Here is a 21,065-nt window from a genome sequence, read left to right on the forward strand (position 1 = left end):
GTGAGTGTTAATCACATGGCGATGTGAACTAGATTATTGACTCTAGTGTAAGTGGGAGACTGTTGGAAATATGCCCTAGAGGCAATAATAAATTAGTTATTATTATTATATTTCATTGTTCATGATAATCGTTTATTATCCATGCTAGAATTGTATTGATAGGAAACTCAGATACATGTGTGGATACATAGACAATACCATGTCCCTAGTAAGCCTCTAGTTGACTAGCTCGTTGATCAATAGATGGTTACGGTTTCCTGACCATGGACATTGGATGTTGTTGATAATGGGATCACATCATTAGGAGAATGATGTGATGGACAAGACCCAATCCTAAGCCTAGCACAAGATCGTGTAGTTCGTTTGCTAAAGCTTTTCTAATGTCAAGTATCATTTCCTTAGACCATGAGATTGTGCAACTCCCGGATACCGTAGGAGTGCTTTGGGTGTGCCAAACGTCACAACGTAACTGGGTGGCTATAAAGGTACACTATAGGTATCTCCGAAAGTGTCTGTTGGGTTGGCACAAATCGAGACTGGGATTTGTCACTCCATGTAAATGGAGAGGTATCTCTGGGCCCACTCGGTAGGACATCATCATAATGTGCACAATGTGACCAAGGAGTTGATCACGGGATGATGTGTTACGGAACGAGTAAAGAGACTTGCCGGTAACGAGATTGAACAAGGTATCGGGATACCGATGATCGAATCTCGGGCAAGTAACGTACCGCTAGACAAAGGGAATTGTATACGGGATTGATTAAATCCTTGACATCGTGGTTCATCCGATGAGATCATCGTGGAGCATGTGGGAGCCAACATGGGTATCCAGATCCTGCTGTTGGTTATTGACCGGAGAGTTGTCTCGGCCATGTCTGCATGACTCCCGAACCCGTAGGGTCTACACACTTAAGGTTCGATGACGCTAGGGTTATAGGCAAAGTATGTACGCGGTTACCGAATGTTGTTCGGAGTCCCGTATGAGATCCCGGACGTCATGAGGAGTTCCGGAATGGTCCGGAGGTAAAGATTAATATATAGGAAGTATGGTTTGGGCCACCGGAAGTGTTCCGGGCATCACCGGTAGTGTACTGGGACCACCGGAGGGGTCCGGGGGTCCACCAGGTGGGGCCACCAGCCCCGGAGGCCTACATGGGCCAATAGTGGGAAGGGACCAGCCCCTAGGTGGGCTGGGGCGCCTCCCACCAAGGCCCAAGGTGCCTCCAAGAGGGGAAGGGGGCAAACCCTAGGGCAGATGGGCCCTAAGGCCCACCTCAGTTGCGCCTCCCCCTCTCCCCCTTGTGGCCGCCACCCTAGATGGGATCTAGGGCTACCGCCACCCCTAGGGAGGAAACCCTAGGTGGGGGCGCAGCCCTCCCTCTCCCCCTATATATAGTGGAGGCAAAGGGGCAGCCCAACACATGAAGTTCCTCCCCTGTTGGCACAGCCCTACCCCTCTCCCTCCTCGTCTCTCGTAGTGCTTGGCGAAGCCCTGCTAGAGTCCCGCACTCCTCCACCACCACCACGCCGTCGTGCTTCTTCTGGATGGAGTCTTCCCCAACCTCTCCTTCTCCCCTTGCTGGATCAAGGCGTAGGAGACGTCACCGGGCTGTACGTGTGTTGAACGCGGAGGTGCCGTCCGTTCGGCACTAGGATCATCGGTGATTTGGATCACGACGAGTACGACTCCATCAACCCCGTTCACTTGAACGCTTCCGCTTAGAGATCTACAAGGGCATGTAGATGCACTCTCCTTCCCTTCGTTGCTAGATTACTCCATAGATCAATCTTGGTGATGCATAGAAAATTTTAAATTCTGCTACGATCCCCAACACATACCTTGTTCAATCTCGTTACCAGCAAGTCTCTTTACTAGTCCTGTAATACATCACCTCGTGACTAACTCCTTAGTCGTTTGCTTGCAAGCTTATGATGTGTATTGCCGAGAGGGCCCAGAGATACCTCTCCGATACTCGGAGTGACAAATCCTAATCTCGGTCTATGCCAACTCAACAAACACCTTTGGAGATACATGTAGAGAAGCTTTATAATCAACCAGTTACGTTGTGACGTTTGATAGCACACAAGGCATTCCTACGGTATCCGGGAGTTGCATAATCTCATAGTCGAAGGAATATGTATTTGACATGAAGAAATCAATAGAAATAAAACTGAATAATCATAATGCTAAGCTAACAGATGGGTCTTTTCCATCACATCATTCTCCTAATGATGTGATATCGTTATCAAATGACAACTCATGTCCATGGTTAGGAAACCTTAACCATCTTTGATCAACGAGCTAGTCTAGTAGAGGCTCATTAGGGACACGGTGTTTGTTTATATATTCACACATGTATTTAAGTTTCCGATCAATACAATTCTAGCATGAATAGTAAACCTTTATCATGAATAAGGAAATATAAAATAACAACTTTATTATTGCCTCTAGGGCATATTTCCTTCACTCATAGTTGAGCAGCAGGAAGAGGATGGTCAGCGAGAGAAAGTGCAACGACCATTCAACCTCATAAGTAAGGTGCTGCACAACCTTTTGATTGCTTCTGATTCCTCTGTAGATCAAATTCCTTCCCCGGAGTTCTTACTTATAGGCTTTATAGTCAATCAATCCAATAGGATAGTTTCTTCTTCTAAAGAGGATTAGAGTGTGACAACCAATGCCTCTATCGTAACCATTCAAACTATTGTACAAAGTCACATTGGTCTGCATGAAATTGCACCATTGCTTCCAAGCTCATCCTATTGTGGTTCTCACAAATTAACCACTTGGAGACATCATGAGAGTTGTGACCCGGCTTAGGGGATCTCGAAGTGGAGGTGTAACTCGGACAATTCTCCATGTGTTTCACCTCTCATACTGCAATAAAGTCACAAGCACTTGCTTATTTCGTGCTTGAGTGAACCCAACCCTTGGAGCCAAATGAGGAGGTATATCATGAACACTCTCATGTTCGACGGGTTGGTCTCCCTCTATGGAGCACATGATGGAATTGTACTTGTGCCACTCCATGGGAGTAAAATCAAGTAAGCTATCTATTGCGACTTCAAGGCCACAAACAATGAGGCAAAATATGAAGGGTTGCTTGCAAGGTTACGAGTAGCTTCTACCCTTGAGGTTCTCCAGTCGCTCGAGAAAGGAGATTCATGGTGTGTGATAAGACAAGCATGCAAGGAGCATCGAACCTAACGTTTAACCATGACATCATACCCTGCAGAGGACCAAAAGCTGTAAAGGGGGCTCGTCAGTTTGTATTTTAAGCACATACAGAGGTGATAAAATCAACAGGCCGATGTGCTTGAACAACTGGCTTCCTTGCGATCTCTAGGAAATTTTGAGGTTTCATTGAGAAGCTCTTCAAGCCACGGATACCGCAAGCAAGCGATGTAGAGGAAGAGGTTAGGGTCCAAGAGACCTATGAATGGCCTAGGTTGTCACCAAGGATTGACATGCCAAAAGGTGTTATAGAGCGACTTGTGACACTGCTCGATATCGAAGTTATGCATATGTACCTTTAAGGTGGAGTACCTTTTGAGAGCTCTGGACTTTTCAATTTCTCACCAAACTAAAAGCTACATCCTCTCGGACAAGGTCCTCTATCAGAGAGCATGGGGCGGTGTGCTCATGCGGTGCATCTCTCAAATAGGGTAGGAATCTACTCGATGAAATTCATGGGGTGTGTGTAGAGTCACGCTTCCTTTGGAACCCTGGCTAGGAAGGCTTCCAGATAAGGTTTCTATTGGCCTACAACCCTCCTGACGTGAGAAAACTTGTGAACAAATGTAAGGCATGCTAATATCATGCTTGAGAAAACCACCACCCCACTGAAACTTTCCAAACAATATCCCTATCATGGCCCTTCCTGACCTAGGGGATTGATACGTCTCCAACTTATCTATAATTTTTTATTGGTCCATGCTATCATATTATCTGCTTTGGATGTTTTATATCCATTAATATGCTATTTTATATTATTTTTGGGACTAACCTATTAACCTAGAGCCCAGTGCTAGTTCCTGTTTTCCCCTGTTTTTGAGTTTCACAGAAAAGGAATACCAAATGGAGTCCAAACGGATTAAGACCTTCACGATGATTTTTCTTGGACCAGAAGAAAACCAGGAGACTTGGAGATGAAGTCAGAAGAGCCAGGAGGCGGCCACAAGGACGGAGGGCGCGCCTCCCACCCTTGTGGGCCCCTTATGACTCCACCAACCTATTTCTTTCGCCTATATATTCTCATATATCCCCAAACCAATAGAGGAGTCCACGAAAACACTTCTCCACCGCCGCAACCTTCTGTACTCATGAGATCCCATCTAGGGGCCTTTTCCAACATCCTGTCGGAGGGGGATTCGATCACGGAGGGCTTCTACATCAACTCCATTGCCCTTCCGATGAAGCGTGAGTAATTTCCCACAGACCTACGGGTCCATAGCTAGTAGCTAGATGACTTTTTCTCTCTCTTTGATTCTCAATACCATGTTCTCCTCGATGTTCTTAGAGATCTATTCGATGTAATACTCTTTTGCAGTGTGTTTGCCAAGATCCGATGAATTGTGGATTTATGATCAGCTTATCTATGAATATTATTTTAATCTCATCTTAATTCTTATATGCATGATTTCATATCTTTGTAATTCTCTTCGAACTATCGAGTTGGTTTGCCAACTAGATTGGTTTTTCTTGCAATGGGAGAAGTGCTTAGCTTTGGGTTCAATCTTGTGGTGTCCTTTCCCAGTGACAGTAGGGGCAGCAAGGCACGTATTGTATTGTTGCCATCGAGGATAAAAAGATGGGGTTTTCATCAAATTGTTTGAGTTAATTCCTCTACATCATGTCATCTTGCTTAATGTGTTACTCTGTTCTTATGAACTTAATACTCTAGGTGCATGCTGGATAGCGGTCGATGTGTGGAGTAATAGTAGTAGATGCAGAATCGTTTCGGTCTAGTTGACACGGACGTGATGCCTATATTCATGATCATTGCCTTAAATATCGTCATAACTTTGCGCTTTTCTATCAATTGCTCGGCAGTAATTTGTTCACCCACAGTAATATTTTCTATCTTGAGAGAAGCCTCTAGTGAAACCTATGGCCCCCGGGTCTATCTTCCATCATATAAGTTTCCGGTCTATAATTTTAGGTTCCTATTTACTCTCTTTGCAATCTTTTACTTTTCGATCTATAAACCAAAAATATCAAAAATATTACTTTACCATTTATCTATCTCTATTAGATCTCACTTTTGCAAGTAACCATGAAGGGATTGACAACCCCTTTATCGCGTTGGGTGCAAGTTGTTTGATTGTTTGTGCAGGTATTCGGTGACTTGTGGGTTGTCTCCTACTCTATTGATACATTGGTTCTCAAACTGAGTGAAATACTTATCTCTACTTTGTTGCATCACCTTTCCTCTTCAAGGAAAAAACCAATGCAAGCTTAAGAAGTAGCAAGGATGGAGTTACTAGGTACTTTTTTGGCTGTGCTGGGGCTACAAGTTTCTCACTAGTAGAAAAAAGCCTAGTAGCGGCATTCCGAAAACGTCGTTACTGGCACGGGGCCCAGACATCGGTAGTATAATGTCTGTGGTAAGCTTATACTACTGGCGTCGGGCATAAACGCCAATTCCGAGTTACGAGTCGAGGGTGGGATTGCAACTGGGACAAAAAAGGTTGGACCCTAGTTGCGAGTCGATGGTGGACTTGCAACTAGAAATAAGGTCGGGCCCTAGTTGTGAGTCGACAGTGGATTTGCAACTAGAACAAAAAAGGTTGAGTCCTAGTTGCGAGTGGAGGGCGGACTTGCAACTGGGACAAAAAAAGACTGGATCCCAATTGCGCATCGAGGGTGGACTTGCAACTGGGACAAAAAAGGTTGGGTCCCAGTTGCTAGTCGAGGGTGGACTGGGAACTAGGACAAAAAAAAGCCAGGCCCTAGTTGCGAGTCGATGGTGGACTTGCACTACAAGAAAATATACCATTTGCCACCAGGTATTTTGTCACCGAGGAGTTTGGTGGCTGTAGATGTACTAATTGCAACCATTTAATTAGTTCCTTGGTCACGATAGGCCTATGTGCTGTACACTTACCGGTTTGTATCGAGGGGAGAAATAGCAACCAAGGACTAATATGCAAAAAGACAAGTCACCACACGATTCCTAGCGTCTCCCCCAAATCGAATCGCCCCTAGCGGCGGCCGACGCATTCCTTGCGGTGGCGGCGGCGGCCTGACTCGTTTTTTTCCGTCGGAGCGGGCGACGGAAGGCGGAGGGCGCGTCGGAGAGCAGCCTCTTCCCAGCAGCGGCGATGGCGGGCTTGTTCCTCGCGGCGGCAACGACAGGCTTGTTCCTCTCGGCGGCAGCGGCGGGCTTGTCCCTTGCGGCGGTGGTGGCGGGGCACCTGCGTGAGGGAAGGGAAGCAGCTGCAGCAACGGCCGCGCGGGCAAAGAGAAGCAGCTTCGGTAGCAGAGGGGCGCAAGGTCTGCTGCCGCAACAGATGCCTAGGGTTCCACCTTCTCCGACCCCAACTAGCTCTGCCGCAGCCAGCGAGATCTCGCTCTCACCGTCAACACCAGCAAAGGCCAACCTGTAAGAATGATCTCCCCTCTGTCCTTTGCCTCCTTCCCTGTTTCTCTCCATTAATTTGCTTCGAGTACTTGATGGCTAGATCATGCACTTCAAGTGTTTGTGGAAATGTGGAAGTAAAATATACATGTAGCATTCGGTTTGTGATTTGAAAACTGGCTTGGCCTACGATGTAGAGTTTGATTTTGTGATTTGAATATAATATGTATGTAGTAAAATATACTGTACAGTATAATCTTACTGCATATTGATACTTACAACATCAGGACTTGTAATATATTTTTGTAGTACAATGTTTTCCAAGGATATACAATTCTATGATGACTATCTTCAAATACTGTTCTATGAAGACTGTGTTTGTATAATGTTGTAGTATAATGTTTGAAGACCATCTTTGTATACAATTCTAGTACAGCATTATACAGTTCCTTTGGGCTGCTGCTGCTGCTGTGATATTATATTTTAGTATAGTGTTACTGCATATAAAATAATTACATATGCAAGCTGCGGCTTTAGTTTGATAAAGTGCAAGCAGGGCAGGTGCTTGGTAAGGCATATGGTTACTGCATATAAAATAATTACATATGCATATAAAATTATTAGGTTTGTGAGCAGGTGCTTGGTAAGGCATATGGTTACATCAGAGGTCGGGGTCATGGACCAAAACCAAATAGAAGGGCCTACTCAAGCGCATCAAGCTCAACTCAGCATGTAGTGGAAGAATTGGCCTCTACAAAGGAGATTGTTGCTACGCAACAAGCTCAAATTGAGGCTCAACAATCTCAACTTGAAGCTCAACAGAAGAAGATCGATTGGCTACAGAGTGTCGTGTCTAACTTGGTTGGCATTTCACCTCCTATGACGGCACTAGTGCAACAGGGCTAGGTTTCACAACTGAGCGGCCAATGCCATGTGACGGAATAGGTATGCAACACATCAATCTCAACTATTTTTGTCATTTTTTATTCACAGAAAATACATGTAGCATATTGCTTTTGATAAAGCATTCCAATTTCTGCCATAGGTTCGCTAATGTCTAACACTGTACAAAGGATGTCAAGTTATCCAAGATCATTTGCAAGGTAATGTTATTTTTCCCATGCTCTGGTATTTTAGATGATGCCTCCTGCACCTGCAGCTTGCTTAGATATAGCAGTGTACTTGGTATCGAGATCTTCTAATCACGATAGTTCTTGCTAACAATTCTGTAACGGAAAATGAAAATACTCATCATGAATATATGGGCTTACAAATTCCAATGTATAGCTAGTAATACATGTATACATTTTCAACAGTCATTTGAGACCAGGATATAGACCTGCTCCAACTTCTTCTGATGGAAATGGTATGATCAGTTTGCCTCTGCTTCAAACAATCAATATACTATGTGATTTGGCAAATTTCTTCATGATCTTAATCTTGATGGTCCAAATTTATGAATCACATGCTCTCTAGTGTCGGATAGAGGGTCCAGGTATTCTTAGAAATGGATTGCTAGAACTCAATTTCACCTGTATGAATTGCAAAACGTCTTATATTAATGAACAGAGGTTGTACTACAAAGTACAACACTTGTATGATAATTAGAGAAGGGGGGAAATAGTACAGGAAAGGTGCATCATTAATTCATTATCAAAGTATTTCTTCCAGTTAAACCATAATCTCGGGTGCACAGAACAGAGCAGTAAAAGGCCTTGCAACTCTGTTTTGGGAGTTTATGTTCCTCAGCAATCAATTAAGAAACTCCAGATAAGATAAGATTGATGGAAGACCGAGTCCTGTAGCAAAGAGAAAACCAGTAGGGAACGGCAAGTGGATGATTTTCGAGGATCCTTTATAGATTTATTGTGTTCTCGGTCGTGGCTGATTGTAGATTTTTGGGTGAAACTTTGGCTGCTGACATGATGGTATTGTGGTTTAGAGACACCACGCCATTGTGTCTAGCGTTAGCTACAGCATATTCTGTGATTTTCAACATTCAAAAATCAGCTTTCATAGTTAACTGATGGTAGAAGTTAAGAGCACATTTTCTTTCAGATTTGGTTCAGTTCCAGGTTTAAGAAGCGTGTGTTATTGCATCCTTTCCTGTAATAATGGGGTAATGCGATTATGTTCTCCTCTAGATTGACCCAAGTAAGTCTGAGTTCAGTAGCGAAGAGAAACAAACAAATGGATACTTTCTTTTTGCGGGTAGAAACAAATAGATTCTGCTAGGTTTGTTTTGGATTGTGCCATTGGATAAAACTTTGGCTGCTGAAATGGTACTGTAACCTAAAGACTCCATGCCACGCCATCATATTGAACTTCTCTGAAGCACTCTGCTCCTGTATTTGTTGTCTGTGTATGTTCTACACATTTTATAATTACAAGTATGGATAGGTTGCCTATGGCATGCTTGCACTCTTTCTGATGTTTGTCATGCCTGATGTTGTCAATGAAATAACATGTGCTCTGGCCACCATTATATAGGAGATGACCTTGGAGGAGCAGCAGAAAGCAATACTCGCGCTAAAGACTGAGGAGAGAAAACTATTGCCTCTGCATTTCTTGCACATCTAGTAGACTATGTTGGATCTAAATAAAAACAAAATTCAGTGTACAAATGCTAAATGTAATGTTTGGATCATATTGGGGTGTACTGATTGGATCATATGTTCAGATCAGTACTAAACATGGTACTGTACTTTGCAAATGCTAGAGTGGTATTTCCTACTTGCGAAACAAAATTTAGTTTAGCATGTAATGTTTGGATCATAAGTTTACAAATGTTGATTCTGAACTTCTTATTGTCAAATGTCTAAAATTCTGAGATTTCTTGCATACTGCAATTGTCAGCGTGTGACAATATATTGTACCTATGATATAGTTGCTTTCTCATGCCTGTAGTTACCAAGGTTTACAATTTTGGGGTTACAAAAGAAGTCTAGTCTCCAACATGTAGCTGGTCTCTATATTCTTTTAGTCACCAAGCCTTGGCTGGTCACTAGATATGTCTAGCCACTAACCATGTACATGGTGGCTGTACATTTTTAGCAACCAAGTCGTTCATGGTCTCTAGATGTCATTAGTCACCAAGTCTCCCTTGGTCGCTAGATACCATTAGTCACCAGATTTGGTTGATAGCTATTGGTATGACATTTAGTGACCAGGGTTCTCAATGTTGGTCGCTTAATATCTATAGCGACTAGACTATAACCACCACAAAGCGACCAAGTAGTGTTGGTACCAGTAGACCACTAGCGACCAATTTTGTACTTTTAGCAACCGATCACCTTGGTGGCTAAAACTCATATCTCTAGTAGTGTTGCAATTTAGAAGGGGAAAAAGCTGAGCCCCAGTTGTGAGTCGATGGTGGACTTGCAACTGGGACAAAAAAAAGGCCGGTCCCAGTTGCGGATCGAGGGCGGACTTGCAACTCGGATAAGAAAAAGATCAGACCCTAGTTACGCATCGAGGGTGAACTTGCAACTGAGACAACAAAAGGCCAGGTCCTAGTTGCGAGTCGAGGGCGGACTTGCAACTGGGACAAAAAAGATCGGACCCCAGTTGCGCATCGAGGATGGACTTGCAACTGAGACAAAAAAGGACAGGTCCCAGTTGCGACTCGATGACGAACTTGCAACTGGGACAAAAAAGATCGGACCGCAGTTGCGCATCGAGAGTGGACTTACAACTAGGAAAAAAAAGGCAAGCCAAACATACCTAGGCTAACAACAGGATACACAATAAACAAACAACGACAAGTGAAGCGAAAGATAGAGCGCTTGCATCAAAATTGTGGTAACTAAATCAAACGGTGATTCCAAAATAGACTTATACAATTTTAAAAATCATGAATTTTAAAAAGAACAAAAAAACAAAAGAAAAAGAAACAAGGAATTTTTTTAAAGAGCCTTGTTCCAAAAGACCAAACGAAAACTACAAGTTGGCACCCTAGCGCCCTATAACTCACGGAGCGTACCTATACCTTGCCTCTCCCTGCTCCTTTTCCTTTTTCTTTGGAGAGTGCCTCTCCCTGATCTCAATTACATCGCTTAAAAAAATTACTATCGTCAAACACACGGACAGCTCAACCCACAAAAAATACCCGAAAGAAACTGGTTATTTTCACCATTAGGGTTTAGGAAGACAGCATGAAACAACTGGGCAACATACACGGCTGCATGGGACGTACGACTGCGAGGGACAGTTGCACGAATCTTATAGCAAAGTTTTACACTTTATCATATGGTGATGGATTTAGATGTGAGGTAACTATTTCACATCACATCTAGATGTGAAATAGCAAGCCTGTTGCTAGAATCTATTAGAAACGCGTTCATTATGGATAAGTCGAGGAGCATGCTTAATTAGATTGCCTAACAATTTGATGCCACGGCACACAAAATGTACAAAAGGTTGACTTTGATCGATGGATAAGTACAGATGTAGAGATCAGCTGCTTCATGTGAAAGTGAAACAAAACAACAAGAGGACTAAAGCAAACTACGTACAAACGGCTAGATGAAAGGCTTCATGGCTCGCAGCATAGAGTCCAAATTGATCTCGTGCAGGCACACCTCAGAGATGCGGTTCTTCTTTGGGCCGCTCGTGTGAAGCAACACGAGGGCCTCCATTGTTGCAAGGTTGAACTGGACGAGCCCGACATTGCTCATGTCAAAGAGCACGGTGCCGCTCCTCTCCCCGAATCCCTCGAAGCTAACGGACTTGTGCACGTCCCAGTCCGGGCCGTCAATCAGCACTCGACGGCTCCACCCCGACTCCCACAAGGACCACATCGACATCACCCGGGCCTCCGACACGAGCAGGCTCAGCCTAGTCCCACACGCCGAAACGGCCAGCGTGATCGCGTTGTTGTTCTTGCAGCCCGACATTCTGCTAACGCAGCCCTGCGGCAGGTCGATCACGGTCGCCTGCGCCGTGTCGACGTCCAGAGCCACGATCTGGAGCTCGTCGGCTTTTGCTAGGTTGTGGCACCAGCCCGGGACGCATAACCAGTGCACGGTGCGTCCGATGATCACCGGGTGTTTGTTGCTGCCAAGCAGCGACCGGGGTGGTGGATGCACGGCGTGGTGGGCGGCACGGGCCGCGCTCCATTTGCCGTCCTCTGACGAGTAGATCTGGCTTGTCAGGTCCTCGTCGGCGACGAGCAGCTCGAAACAGTTGCCGTCGACGGTGAGCAGCGCGGGAGGGTAGTGGTCCCTTACGGCCATGGGAGGAAGAGGCAAGGCCTGGCCGGTGATGATATTGCTGCAGACCGTGAGCTGCTCATCATCCTCATATTGGCCGGGGCTTATGTTTTTGATGAGACGATATTGGTCGCGGCTGTAGGACCTTATGCGGCTGTAGCGGCGGAAGACGACGAGGCCGTCGCGCCAGGCCGCGGGCTCCAACCTGAGGCTTGCCAGTCTCGAGCGGACCGGGACGGGCTCGGAATCGGATGATGGCAAGGGCGTCTGGACTACGCGCGCGATGCGATTCACGTCCCTCTCCTCCAGCGTGTACGAGACGCGGCGGAGGAGCGTGGGGTCAAAGCCACGGAGGGCCAGGCGGCGGCGGAAGGCCGGGTCGAGGATGGCGCCGCGGAGGGGCTTGGAGGCGGCGGCGCACCGGACGATGGCCGCGGCGTCGGAGCGAGCGGCGATCTCCAGCAGGAGATCCACCGGCAGGGTTGCCGCCGCCGTCGTCTCGTCGCATGCACGCACGCACGCGCGTTTGGTCGACATGGCCGTATTGTGTTTGTGGGTGTGCGCGTGTGCGCGACGACGTACGTATGGCTGTGGGGGCTTTCCCGCGGTCTGTATTTATTTCTCGGTCGTGACCGTGATACGTACCGACCGATCTCGAGTGCAACTCGTCCACTATTAGAACTCGGAGTTTCACAGTTTCCACTGAACAGATACACGCGCGCGCCCGCGAATCGTTTTTTCTATCTAGACGAGGCGACTAGAAACCCTAGCCGCGGCCAGGCAAGCCTAATCTTCTCATGCTGTCCTCCGGCAGCTCCCCTCCGTTGATGACCTCCGACATTGGTGGTGACAGGTCGCGGAATCCCGTGCATGTAGATCGTCTAGCTTTAGGTTTTAGAGGCCTAGTAGCTTAGGTTTTGGGTCGCTCGACGTGTTGGTTTTGGTGGCGGCGACACGATGCTGAATAAAGAAGCTTCAGAATCTTTCTTGGCGACCCAATCGTCTCTATGGTTGGTGATGGATTTGGTAGCTAGTCTGCTCAAGCGAGGATGTTGTGGCGGTGGCGGCATCCTTGTGGTGGATTTGTGTCGTTGAGCTCCGTCGTTGCGACGACGTCTCCTCTAGCGTCGGTCCAGACCTTGGAAGGTAGTTAGGAGCAGATGCAGATTGTGGTCTGAATTGACAATATCTGGAGGACGGATCGTGTGATGGGTTCGTGGTTTATGGCTGACACTTATGGTTTTCTCCAACATCCAGCCATTTCGAAGATCTGGCACCCCTGCATGACTAAGATCTGAAGCTCGATGACATGTTCGAGGTGCTGCCCCAGCCAGATTCGTTCAACGACAATGACTTTGTCTTTGGAAAGCTACTTTGGAAGTCCACAAAGCTGCATATCAGCGATGAAGCCAGATCGATCTCAAGTGAATAGGTGATTCGTCACATTTTTCTTTGGTGGTTGCTGCAATGGTGCCGAAGGCAGATGCTGGACATTGATGTCATGCTCAAAGGCTAAACGTAGTATGTACTGTCGACACATGATGAATATGTACAATGGTTAAATCTTGTGATGTTTACTCATTGATACTAGCTAGTGGATAAGGCAGCAATATGCATGCATGTAACGATGGGTGACAATGTAATATTGCAATGTTTTACAATTTCTTATAGGGTATCAATCTAATATGCATGTATTATGTGTAAAACGCTGCCATGTCAGCAAAATGCCACCTCAACAACCTTATTTATTAATTTCCCATGGATTATCAGTGGTGGATTAGTGTTGATGCCCCCCCCCCATAACACTACTATCAGTAGCGGGCACGAGGCCTGCCATTGATAACATGTTAGCAGTGATGAGAGATCAGTGGCAGGCGCCCTTCACTTCCTCGCTCGTCGCTGATAGGCTTTTGCACTCACTACTACTAGATTGTTTTGGAGTAGTGTTCCAGTGAGATGCGAGACATGATCATGATGCTCATTTGGAGAACTTGGAGTGTGAAATGACTTGGTTCACGGGAAGAGTAATCCTCCTATAGAAGCATCAAACAATTTTTTGTGTAGCTACTTCAACTCCCTATGTAATAGGTTGTTGAGTATATAGCATATTATCAGGCAAGGCTAATGTTGATAATACCTACAGTAGGAGAGACTCATCAAGACATCCACTAGATCAGTTGTGGTCACTGCCACTGACAAATCGACGCTCTCAGTTGGTCGAACTTTTTCTCATCATTGACTTCCACAAGGCCTACAACAGTGTCCACGGGTCCTTCGTTAGGGAAGTGTTGCTCCACAAGGGATTTGATGATCATTGGGTAACAAGGGTTGTGCAACTTGTCTCTAGTGGCCACACGACCGTCAATATTAAAGGCGAGGTAGGGCCGCTCTACCCCAGTTTCTTTGGGGTGAGATAGGGAGATCCCTTCTCCTTGTTCCTATTTAATATGGTCATGGACGCTCTTTCCGCGATCCTTAACAAGGCCAAGGCATCCATTCACATTCAAGGAGTGGTTTCTCACCTCGTGGCTGGAGGGGACTCTATGCTGGAATACATGGACGACACCATCATAATGGTCAAAGGATCTGACACGGATATTTTGAGCCTCAAATTTCCCCTACTTTGCTTCCAACAGATGTTGGGATTAACCATCAAGTTTCATAAAAGGGAGGTTATGGTCATGGGTATGATGAGACCACGCGTCAAAGCATTGCCGACAGATTGAACTATCGATTGGGGACCTCTTATCTAAGGACCCCATTAGTGATTCTAGACTCTCGATGTCGGATCTTTGTGTATCCGTCTCCAAGATTCAATATCGAGTTGAGCCTGGCAATGTAGGTGGCTCTCCAGGTTGCATGGAAGTGTTGGGGAACGCAGTAATTTAAAAAAAATTCCTACGCACACGCAAGATCTATCATGGTGATGCATAGCAACGAGAGGGAAGGGTGTTGTCCACGTACCCTCGTAGACCGTAAGCGGAAGCGTTATGACAATGCGGTTGATGTCCACGTACCATGGCCATGGCTGCCTCTCTCTCTCCACTAAAGCCCATTAGGGCCCATATACTCCCCGGGGGGTTCCGGTAACCCCCGGTACACCGGTATATGTCCGAACTCACTCGGAACCATTCCGATGTCTAAACATAAGCTTCCAATATATCGATCTTTATGTATGGACCATTTTGAAACTCCTCGTCATGTCCGTGATCATATCTGGGACTCCAAACTACCTTCGGTACATCAAAACATATAAACTCATAATATCGATCGTCACCGAATGTTAAGCGTGCGGACCCTACGGGTTCGAGAACTATGTAGACATGACCGAGACGCATCTCCGGTCAATAACCAATAGTGGAACCTGGATGCTCATATTGGCTCCTGCATATTCTACGAAGATCTTTATCGGTCAAACCGCATAACAAATATGTTGTTCCCTTTGTCATCGATATCCCACGCAATACATACATCAAGTGTTCTCATATCCATAATAGTATTCAATCCAATAATAGTGAAACCTCAAAGGTAAAATTCAATTCATCACAAGAAGGTAGAGGGGGAGAAACACCATATGATCCAACTGTAATAACAAAGCTCGCGGTACATCAAGATCATGCCATATCAAGAACAAGAGAGAGAGAGAGAGAGAGAGATCGAACACATAGCTACTGGTACATACCCTCAGCCCTGAGGGTGAACTACTCCCTCCTCATCATGGAGAGCTCCGGCATGATGAAGATGGCCACCGGTGATGGTTTCCCCCTTCGGCATGGTGCCGGAACGGGCTCCCGATTGGTTTTCGTGGCTACAGAGGCTCGCGGCCGCAGAACTCCCGATCTAGGTTTCTTTCTGAATTTTTCTCTATTTATAGGAGTTTTTGGCATCGGGGTCAAGGGGGTCCACGAGGCGGCGACAAGGCAGGGGGCGCGCCCTAGGGGGGCCCACCCTTGTGGTTGCCTCGGGACTCCTCTCTGGTATCTTTTCGCTCTAGTATTTTTTATATTTTCCAAAAATATTCTCCGTAAATTTTTAGCCCATTCCGAGAACTTTTATTTCTGCACAAAAAAACGACACCACGGTAGTTCTGCTGAAAGCAGCGTCAGTCCAGGTTAGTTCTAATCAAATCATGCCAAAATCAGATAAAATTATTGTAAATATGGCATGAATACTTTATAAATTATAGATATATTGGAGACGTATCAGTTGCTGGCAAGGTTACGAGTAGCTTCTACCCTTGAGGTTCTCCAATCGCTGGCGAAAGGAGATTCCTAGTGTGTGATAAGACAAGCGTGCAAGGAGTATCGAACATGACGTTTAACCATGACATCATACCCTGCAGAGGTCCAAAAGCTGGAAAGGGGGCTCATCAGTTTGTATTTTAAGCACATACAAAGGTGAAAAAATCAATAGGCCGATGAGCTCGAACAACTAGCTTCCTTGCGATCGCTTGGAACTTTCAATGAGAAGCTGCTCGAGCTGTGGATACTGAAAGCAAGAGATGTAGATGAAGAGGCTAGGGTCGAAGAAACCTATGAATGACCTAGGTTGTCACCAGGGATTGACACGCCAAAAGGTGTTGTAGAGCGACTTGTGACACTGGTCGATATCGATATCCATATGTACCTTTAAGGTGGAGTACCTTCTGAGAGCTCTGTAACTTTTCAGGCAAATTTCTCGCCAAACTAAAAGCTACATCCGCTCGGATGAGGTCCTCTATCAGAGAGCATGGGGCGGAGTGCTCATGCGGTGCATCTCTCAAATAGGGTAGGAATCTACTCGATGACATACATGGGGCGTGTGTAAGTCATGCTTTCTTCCGAACCTTGGCTAGGAAGGCTTTCGGATAAGGTTTCTTTTGGCCTACAACCCTCCTAGCGTGAGAAAACTTGTGAACAAATGTAAGGCATGCTAATATCATGCTTGAAAAAACCACCAAACCACTGAAGCTTTGCAAATGATATCCCTATCATGGCCCTTCGTGACCTAGGGGATGGAGTTACGAGGTGCTTTTTGGGCAGGGCCGGGGGCTACAAGTTTCTCACTAGTAGAAAAAAGCCTAGTAGCGGCATTCGGAAAACATCGTTACCGGGGGGGTCAGAAGCCGGTAGTATAACATCTGTGGTAAGCTTATACTACCGGGGTCGGGCATAAACGCCAATTAAGAGTTACGAGTCAAGGATGGGACTGCAACTGGGACAAAAAAGAGAATTCCTTATATAACACTAGTTTAAATGTTGTTTCCCTATTTAACACTGCCTAAAAGTTTCTTCCTTATATAACACTAACTCTAAAATTTATGTCTTTTGTAGCACTTCCGCCACTTCCAATAGCATATACCGTTTAGATGCCTGAACAGTCACCTGGTCCAAACCGTGACCCGTCCCCTGTCTTTCTTCCCTGTCCCTCCTAGAGCGGCGGTGGGAGGGGACTGCATGAGAGACTCAACGACGACGCTGCTAGGGGAGATTGCTGCGGAGGGTGTCCGTGGAGGGGTTGTAGATGCGGTGGACAGCGACGGTCTGGCTACGGAGGGCTCGGACGATGGCGCGGCTACGACATCTCGCACGGCTACAACAAGGTTTGTCGCTGGATCCCCGGCGGCTGCAGCCTGCGGTATCAGGCCAGTGCATGGCTGGCTCCTTGGCCTTAGCTACATGGACTTGTCCTGAAGGTTAAGGTTCACCCCCCTTTTTTTTAATCTCAATGCATCATTACATTAGTACGAGTCTGTACAGTATATGCAGTAGCAAAGATCATGCACAACTTTGTCTAGCTCATGCCTATGTTTGTCTTTAATTTACAGGATGGATGCAAACTAACTTATTTGCTGAAAATTAAATTGTTTTTAGTCATACTATTAGCTATTTCATGAACTACAGTCTGATGGTCCAAATCATTTGTGTTTGTGGGTGTGACCATGTGAACTGGATTAGGATGCAATGAAATTCAGAAGCAGTAGAAATGTACTGTTTTTTTTAAATGAGAAGTACCGAGCTGCTGTTGCATGGTTAATTATTGGCATGCATGGCCTCAATGGATGTTAGGTACCGGATTAGTATATTTCTATGAGTACGAGATGAACGACATTCTTATCTGACATGTACAATTTCTACATGGTAGCCAAAGACTGCATGGAAAAAAGAAGGTTCCTCCTGAAGAAACTGAATACGAGAGTACAAATATGGGGTGCTAGGTAGGCAGGTAAGTGCAGAGAAGATAGAAATGAAAATCTCTTCCAAACAAGTTTCATGAGGGGTAAAATTGTCTTTTCATGTGTCATTTAACACCGGTAGTAGTCAAAATGGATGAAAGTGTTACGAAGGGAATAAAATTTAGACGTGATGTTACATAAGAAAGAAAAAGTTTTTCAGTGTCAAATAGGGAACAAAATTTTAAGGCAGTGTTAAATAAAGAATTCTCTCGACAAAAAAAGGTTGGACCCCAGTTGCGAGTCGATGGTGGACTTGCAACTAGAAAAAAGGTCGGAACCCAGTTGTGAGTCGACAGTGGATTTGCAAATGGGACAAAAAAAGGTCGGGTCCCAGTTGTGAGTCGAGGGCGGACTTGCAATTGGGACAAAAAAAGATCGGATCCCAGTTGCGCGTCGAGGATGGACTTGCAACTGGGACAAAAAAAGGTCGGGTCCGAGTTGCAAGTCGAGGATGGACTTGCAACTGGGACAAAAAAAGCCAAGCCCCAATTGCGAGTCGAGGGTGGACTTGCAACTAGAAAAAAAGGCCAGACCTCAGTTGCGAGTCGACAGTGGACTTGCAACTGGGACAAAAAAAGTCGGGTCCTAGTTGTGTGTCGAGGGCGGACTTGCAACTGGGACAAAAAAAGATCGAACACCAATTGCACATCGAGGGTGGACTTGCATCTGGGACAAAAAGGTCAAGTCCCAGTTGCGAGTCGAGGATGGACCTGCCACTGGGACAAAAAAAGTCAGACCCCAGTTGCAAGTCGAGGGACGACAAAAGTGAAGCCAAACATGCCTAGGCCAACTACAGGATACAAAATAAACAAACAACGACAAGCGAAGCGAAAGATAGAGCGCTTGCATGAAAACTATGGGAACTAAATCAAACGATGATTTTAAAATAGACTTATAAAATTTTAAAAATCATGAATTTAAAAAGTCCAAAAAAGAGAAAACAAAAAAGAAAGTTTTAAAACCAAAAAAAAGGAAAAAAAAAAGAAAAAAGGAAGAAAGTTAAGGAGCCTGGTTCCAAAAGACCAAACGAAAACTACAAGTTAGCACCCTGGTGCCCTATAACTCACAGAGTGTACCTATACCTTGCATTGCCTTTCCCTCCTCTTTTTTCTTTTTCTTTTGAGAATGCCTCTTCGTCCCCGATCTCAATTACATTGCTTACAAAAAAATTACAGCCGTCAAACACACGGACAGCTCAACCCACAGAAATTGCACAAAAGAAACTAGTTATTTTCACCATTGGGGTTTAGGGTTTAGGAAGACAACACGACACAACTGAGCAACAAACACGGCTGCATGGAATGTACAAGTGCGAGAGACAGTTGCACGAATCTTATAGCAAAATTTTATCCTATAATAATGGGTTTAGATGTGAGGTAACTATTTCACATCACATCTAGGTGTGAAATAGCAAGCCCGTTGCTAGAATCTATTAGGAATGCGGCCATTACCCTAAAAAAAGGAATGCGTGTCCATTATGGATAGGTTGAGGAGCATTCTTAATTAGATGAGTCTGTCTAGATACATCTAAATGTGACATAGTTATGTCACATCTAACCTAATGTCCACTAAACTTGTGGTCTATTTTTTTTGTCTGAGATTTTTTTTGTTCCTTGGTGCGTTATTTGTGGGAGCTTAGATGTGACATCTTTAGAAAACATCTAGATGTAAATTAGACAAACCGTAATTAGATTGCCTAATAATTTGATGCCACGGAGAGCACACTAAGTGCCCTCAACAAGATTGAGAGGGCATTCCTTTGGGCTGGAGCGGACAAGGTATCCGGTGGGCAGTGTAAGGTTAATTGGAAGACAGTTTGCAGACCAAAGAAGCTAGGTGGATTGGGTGTTCTAGACCTTCACATGTATGCGAGAGCTTTGCGACTGAGATGGCTATGGTATGAATGGAAGGAGCCCAGTAGAGCATGGGTGGGCATGAAAAATCCATGTGATTCCATGGACAGAGAGCTTTTCTACGCTGCTACAACTATCACCATGGGAGACGGGCGGATGACGCGCTTCTGGCACTGCCCATGGCTCGAGGGGAAAAAGCCCAAGGATGTTGCGCCCACCATCTTTGTGATATCTTCAAATAGGAGCAAGTCCGTGCAAGAGGCCATGCTAGATCACAGATGGATACAGTGGATTAACATGGAGATTGGACTATCGGTCCAGCATATTCGAGAATTTTGCAAGCTCTGGGAGAAGATAAGCAGGGTACACTTTCAGGTTGATCGGCCTGATGACATCAAATGGAACCTCACGGCAAACTGCAATTACTCATCCGCCTCGGCTTACAAGGCGCAGTTTGCCGGAGCAGTGGCAACCAACATGACAAAGGTTGTTTGGGGGAACTGGGCGCCTCCAAAGTGTAAGTTTTTTGCGTGGCTTGTTATCAAGGATAGAGTGTGGACGGCTGACCGTTTGCAGCGACGAGGGTGGCCGAATTGCAATTTATGCCAACTATGCAAGAGGGAGCCTGAGACGGCGGCGCATTTACTATTCAAGTGCAGATACTCCACCCGCATATGGAACGCGGTGAGAATTGAGATGTTGGCTGGATGCGCCTAAGCTGGACACTATCGCTTGGGCAGGGATCCCAACGGTCCAGGAGTGGTGGGCTACGACTGTGCTCGAGCGTGGGCATCGGAGAAAGGCCGTATCGTCACTTATATCGCTTGTATCCTGGAAGGTTTGGAAAGAGAGAAATGCAAGAGTTTTTCAGAAGAAATCTTCTATGCCAACAACTATGTTCGCGGGCATCAAAGTAGAGGCCAAGAATTGGGTCTTGGCCGGGGCTAAACACTTGGGACCTTTGATGCCGCGAGAGTAGCTCTGTTTTCTTTCATTTGTGGGGAGTAATGACCCTTTTGAGACCTGGTTATTCTCTTCTTTTTTATTAACGAGATGAGGCAAAACTTTTGTCTCCGTTTCAGAAAAAATTGATGCCACGGCACACAAAATGTACAAAAGGTTGACTTTGATGGATGGACAAGTACAGATCGTGTGAGAGTGAAACAAAACAACAAGAGGACTAAAGCAAACTACGTACAAACGG

The 21,065-nt window shown here is 45.6% G+C and overlaps 1 protein-coding gene across 1 annotated transcript; it reads right to left on the reverse strand.

Moving 5' to 3' along the window:
* Positions 1 to 11,104: 11,104 nt before the first annotated feature.
* Positions 11,105 to 12,331, reverse strand: LOC147973031 (uncharacterized). Its single transcript, XM_087524539.1, has one exon. It carries the CDS (start codon positions 12,329 to 12,331, stop codon positions 11,105 to 11,107), a length of 1,227 nt encoding a protein of 408 aa, XP_087380665.1.
* Between the last annotated feature and the right edge of the window lie 8,734 nt (positions 12,332 to 21,065).

Source organism: Triticum urartu, chromosome 5A, assembly GCF_056163025.1.
Source record: "Triticum urartu cultivar PI428250 chromosome 5A, HENAU_Tu73, whole genome shotgun sequence".
Classification (NCBI taxonomy): Eukaryota; Viridiplantae; Streptophyta; class Magnoliopsida; order Poales; family Poaceae; genus Triticum; species Triticum urartu.

Excerpts from the sequence above, each read along its gene's own strand:
- LOC147973031 (XM_087524539.1), bottom strand. The coding sequence starts at position 12,331 with ATGTCGACCAAACGCGCGTGCGTGCGTGCATGCGACGAGACGACGGCG.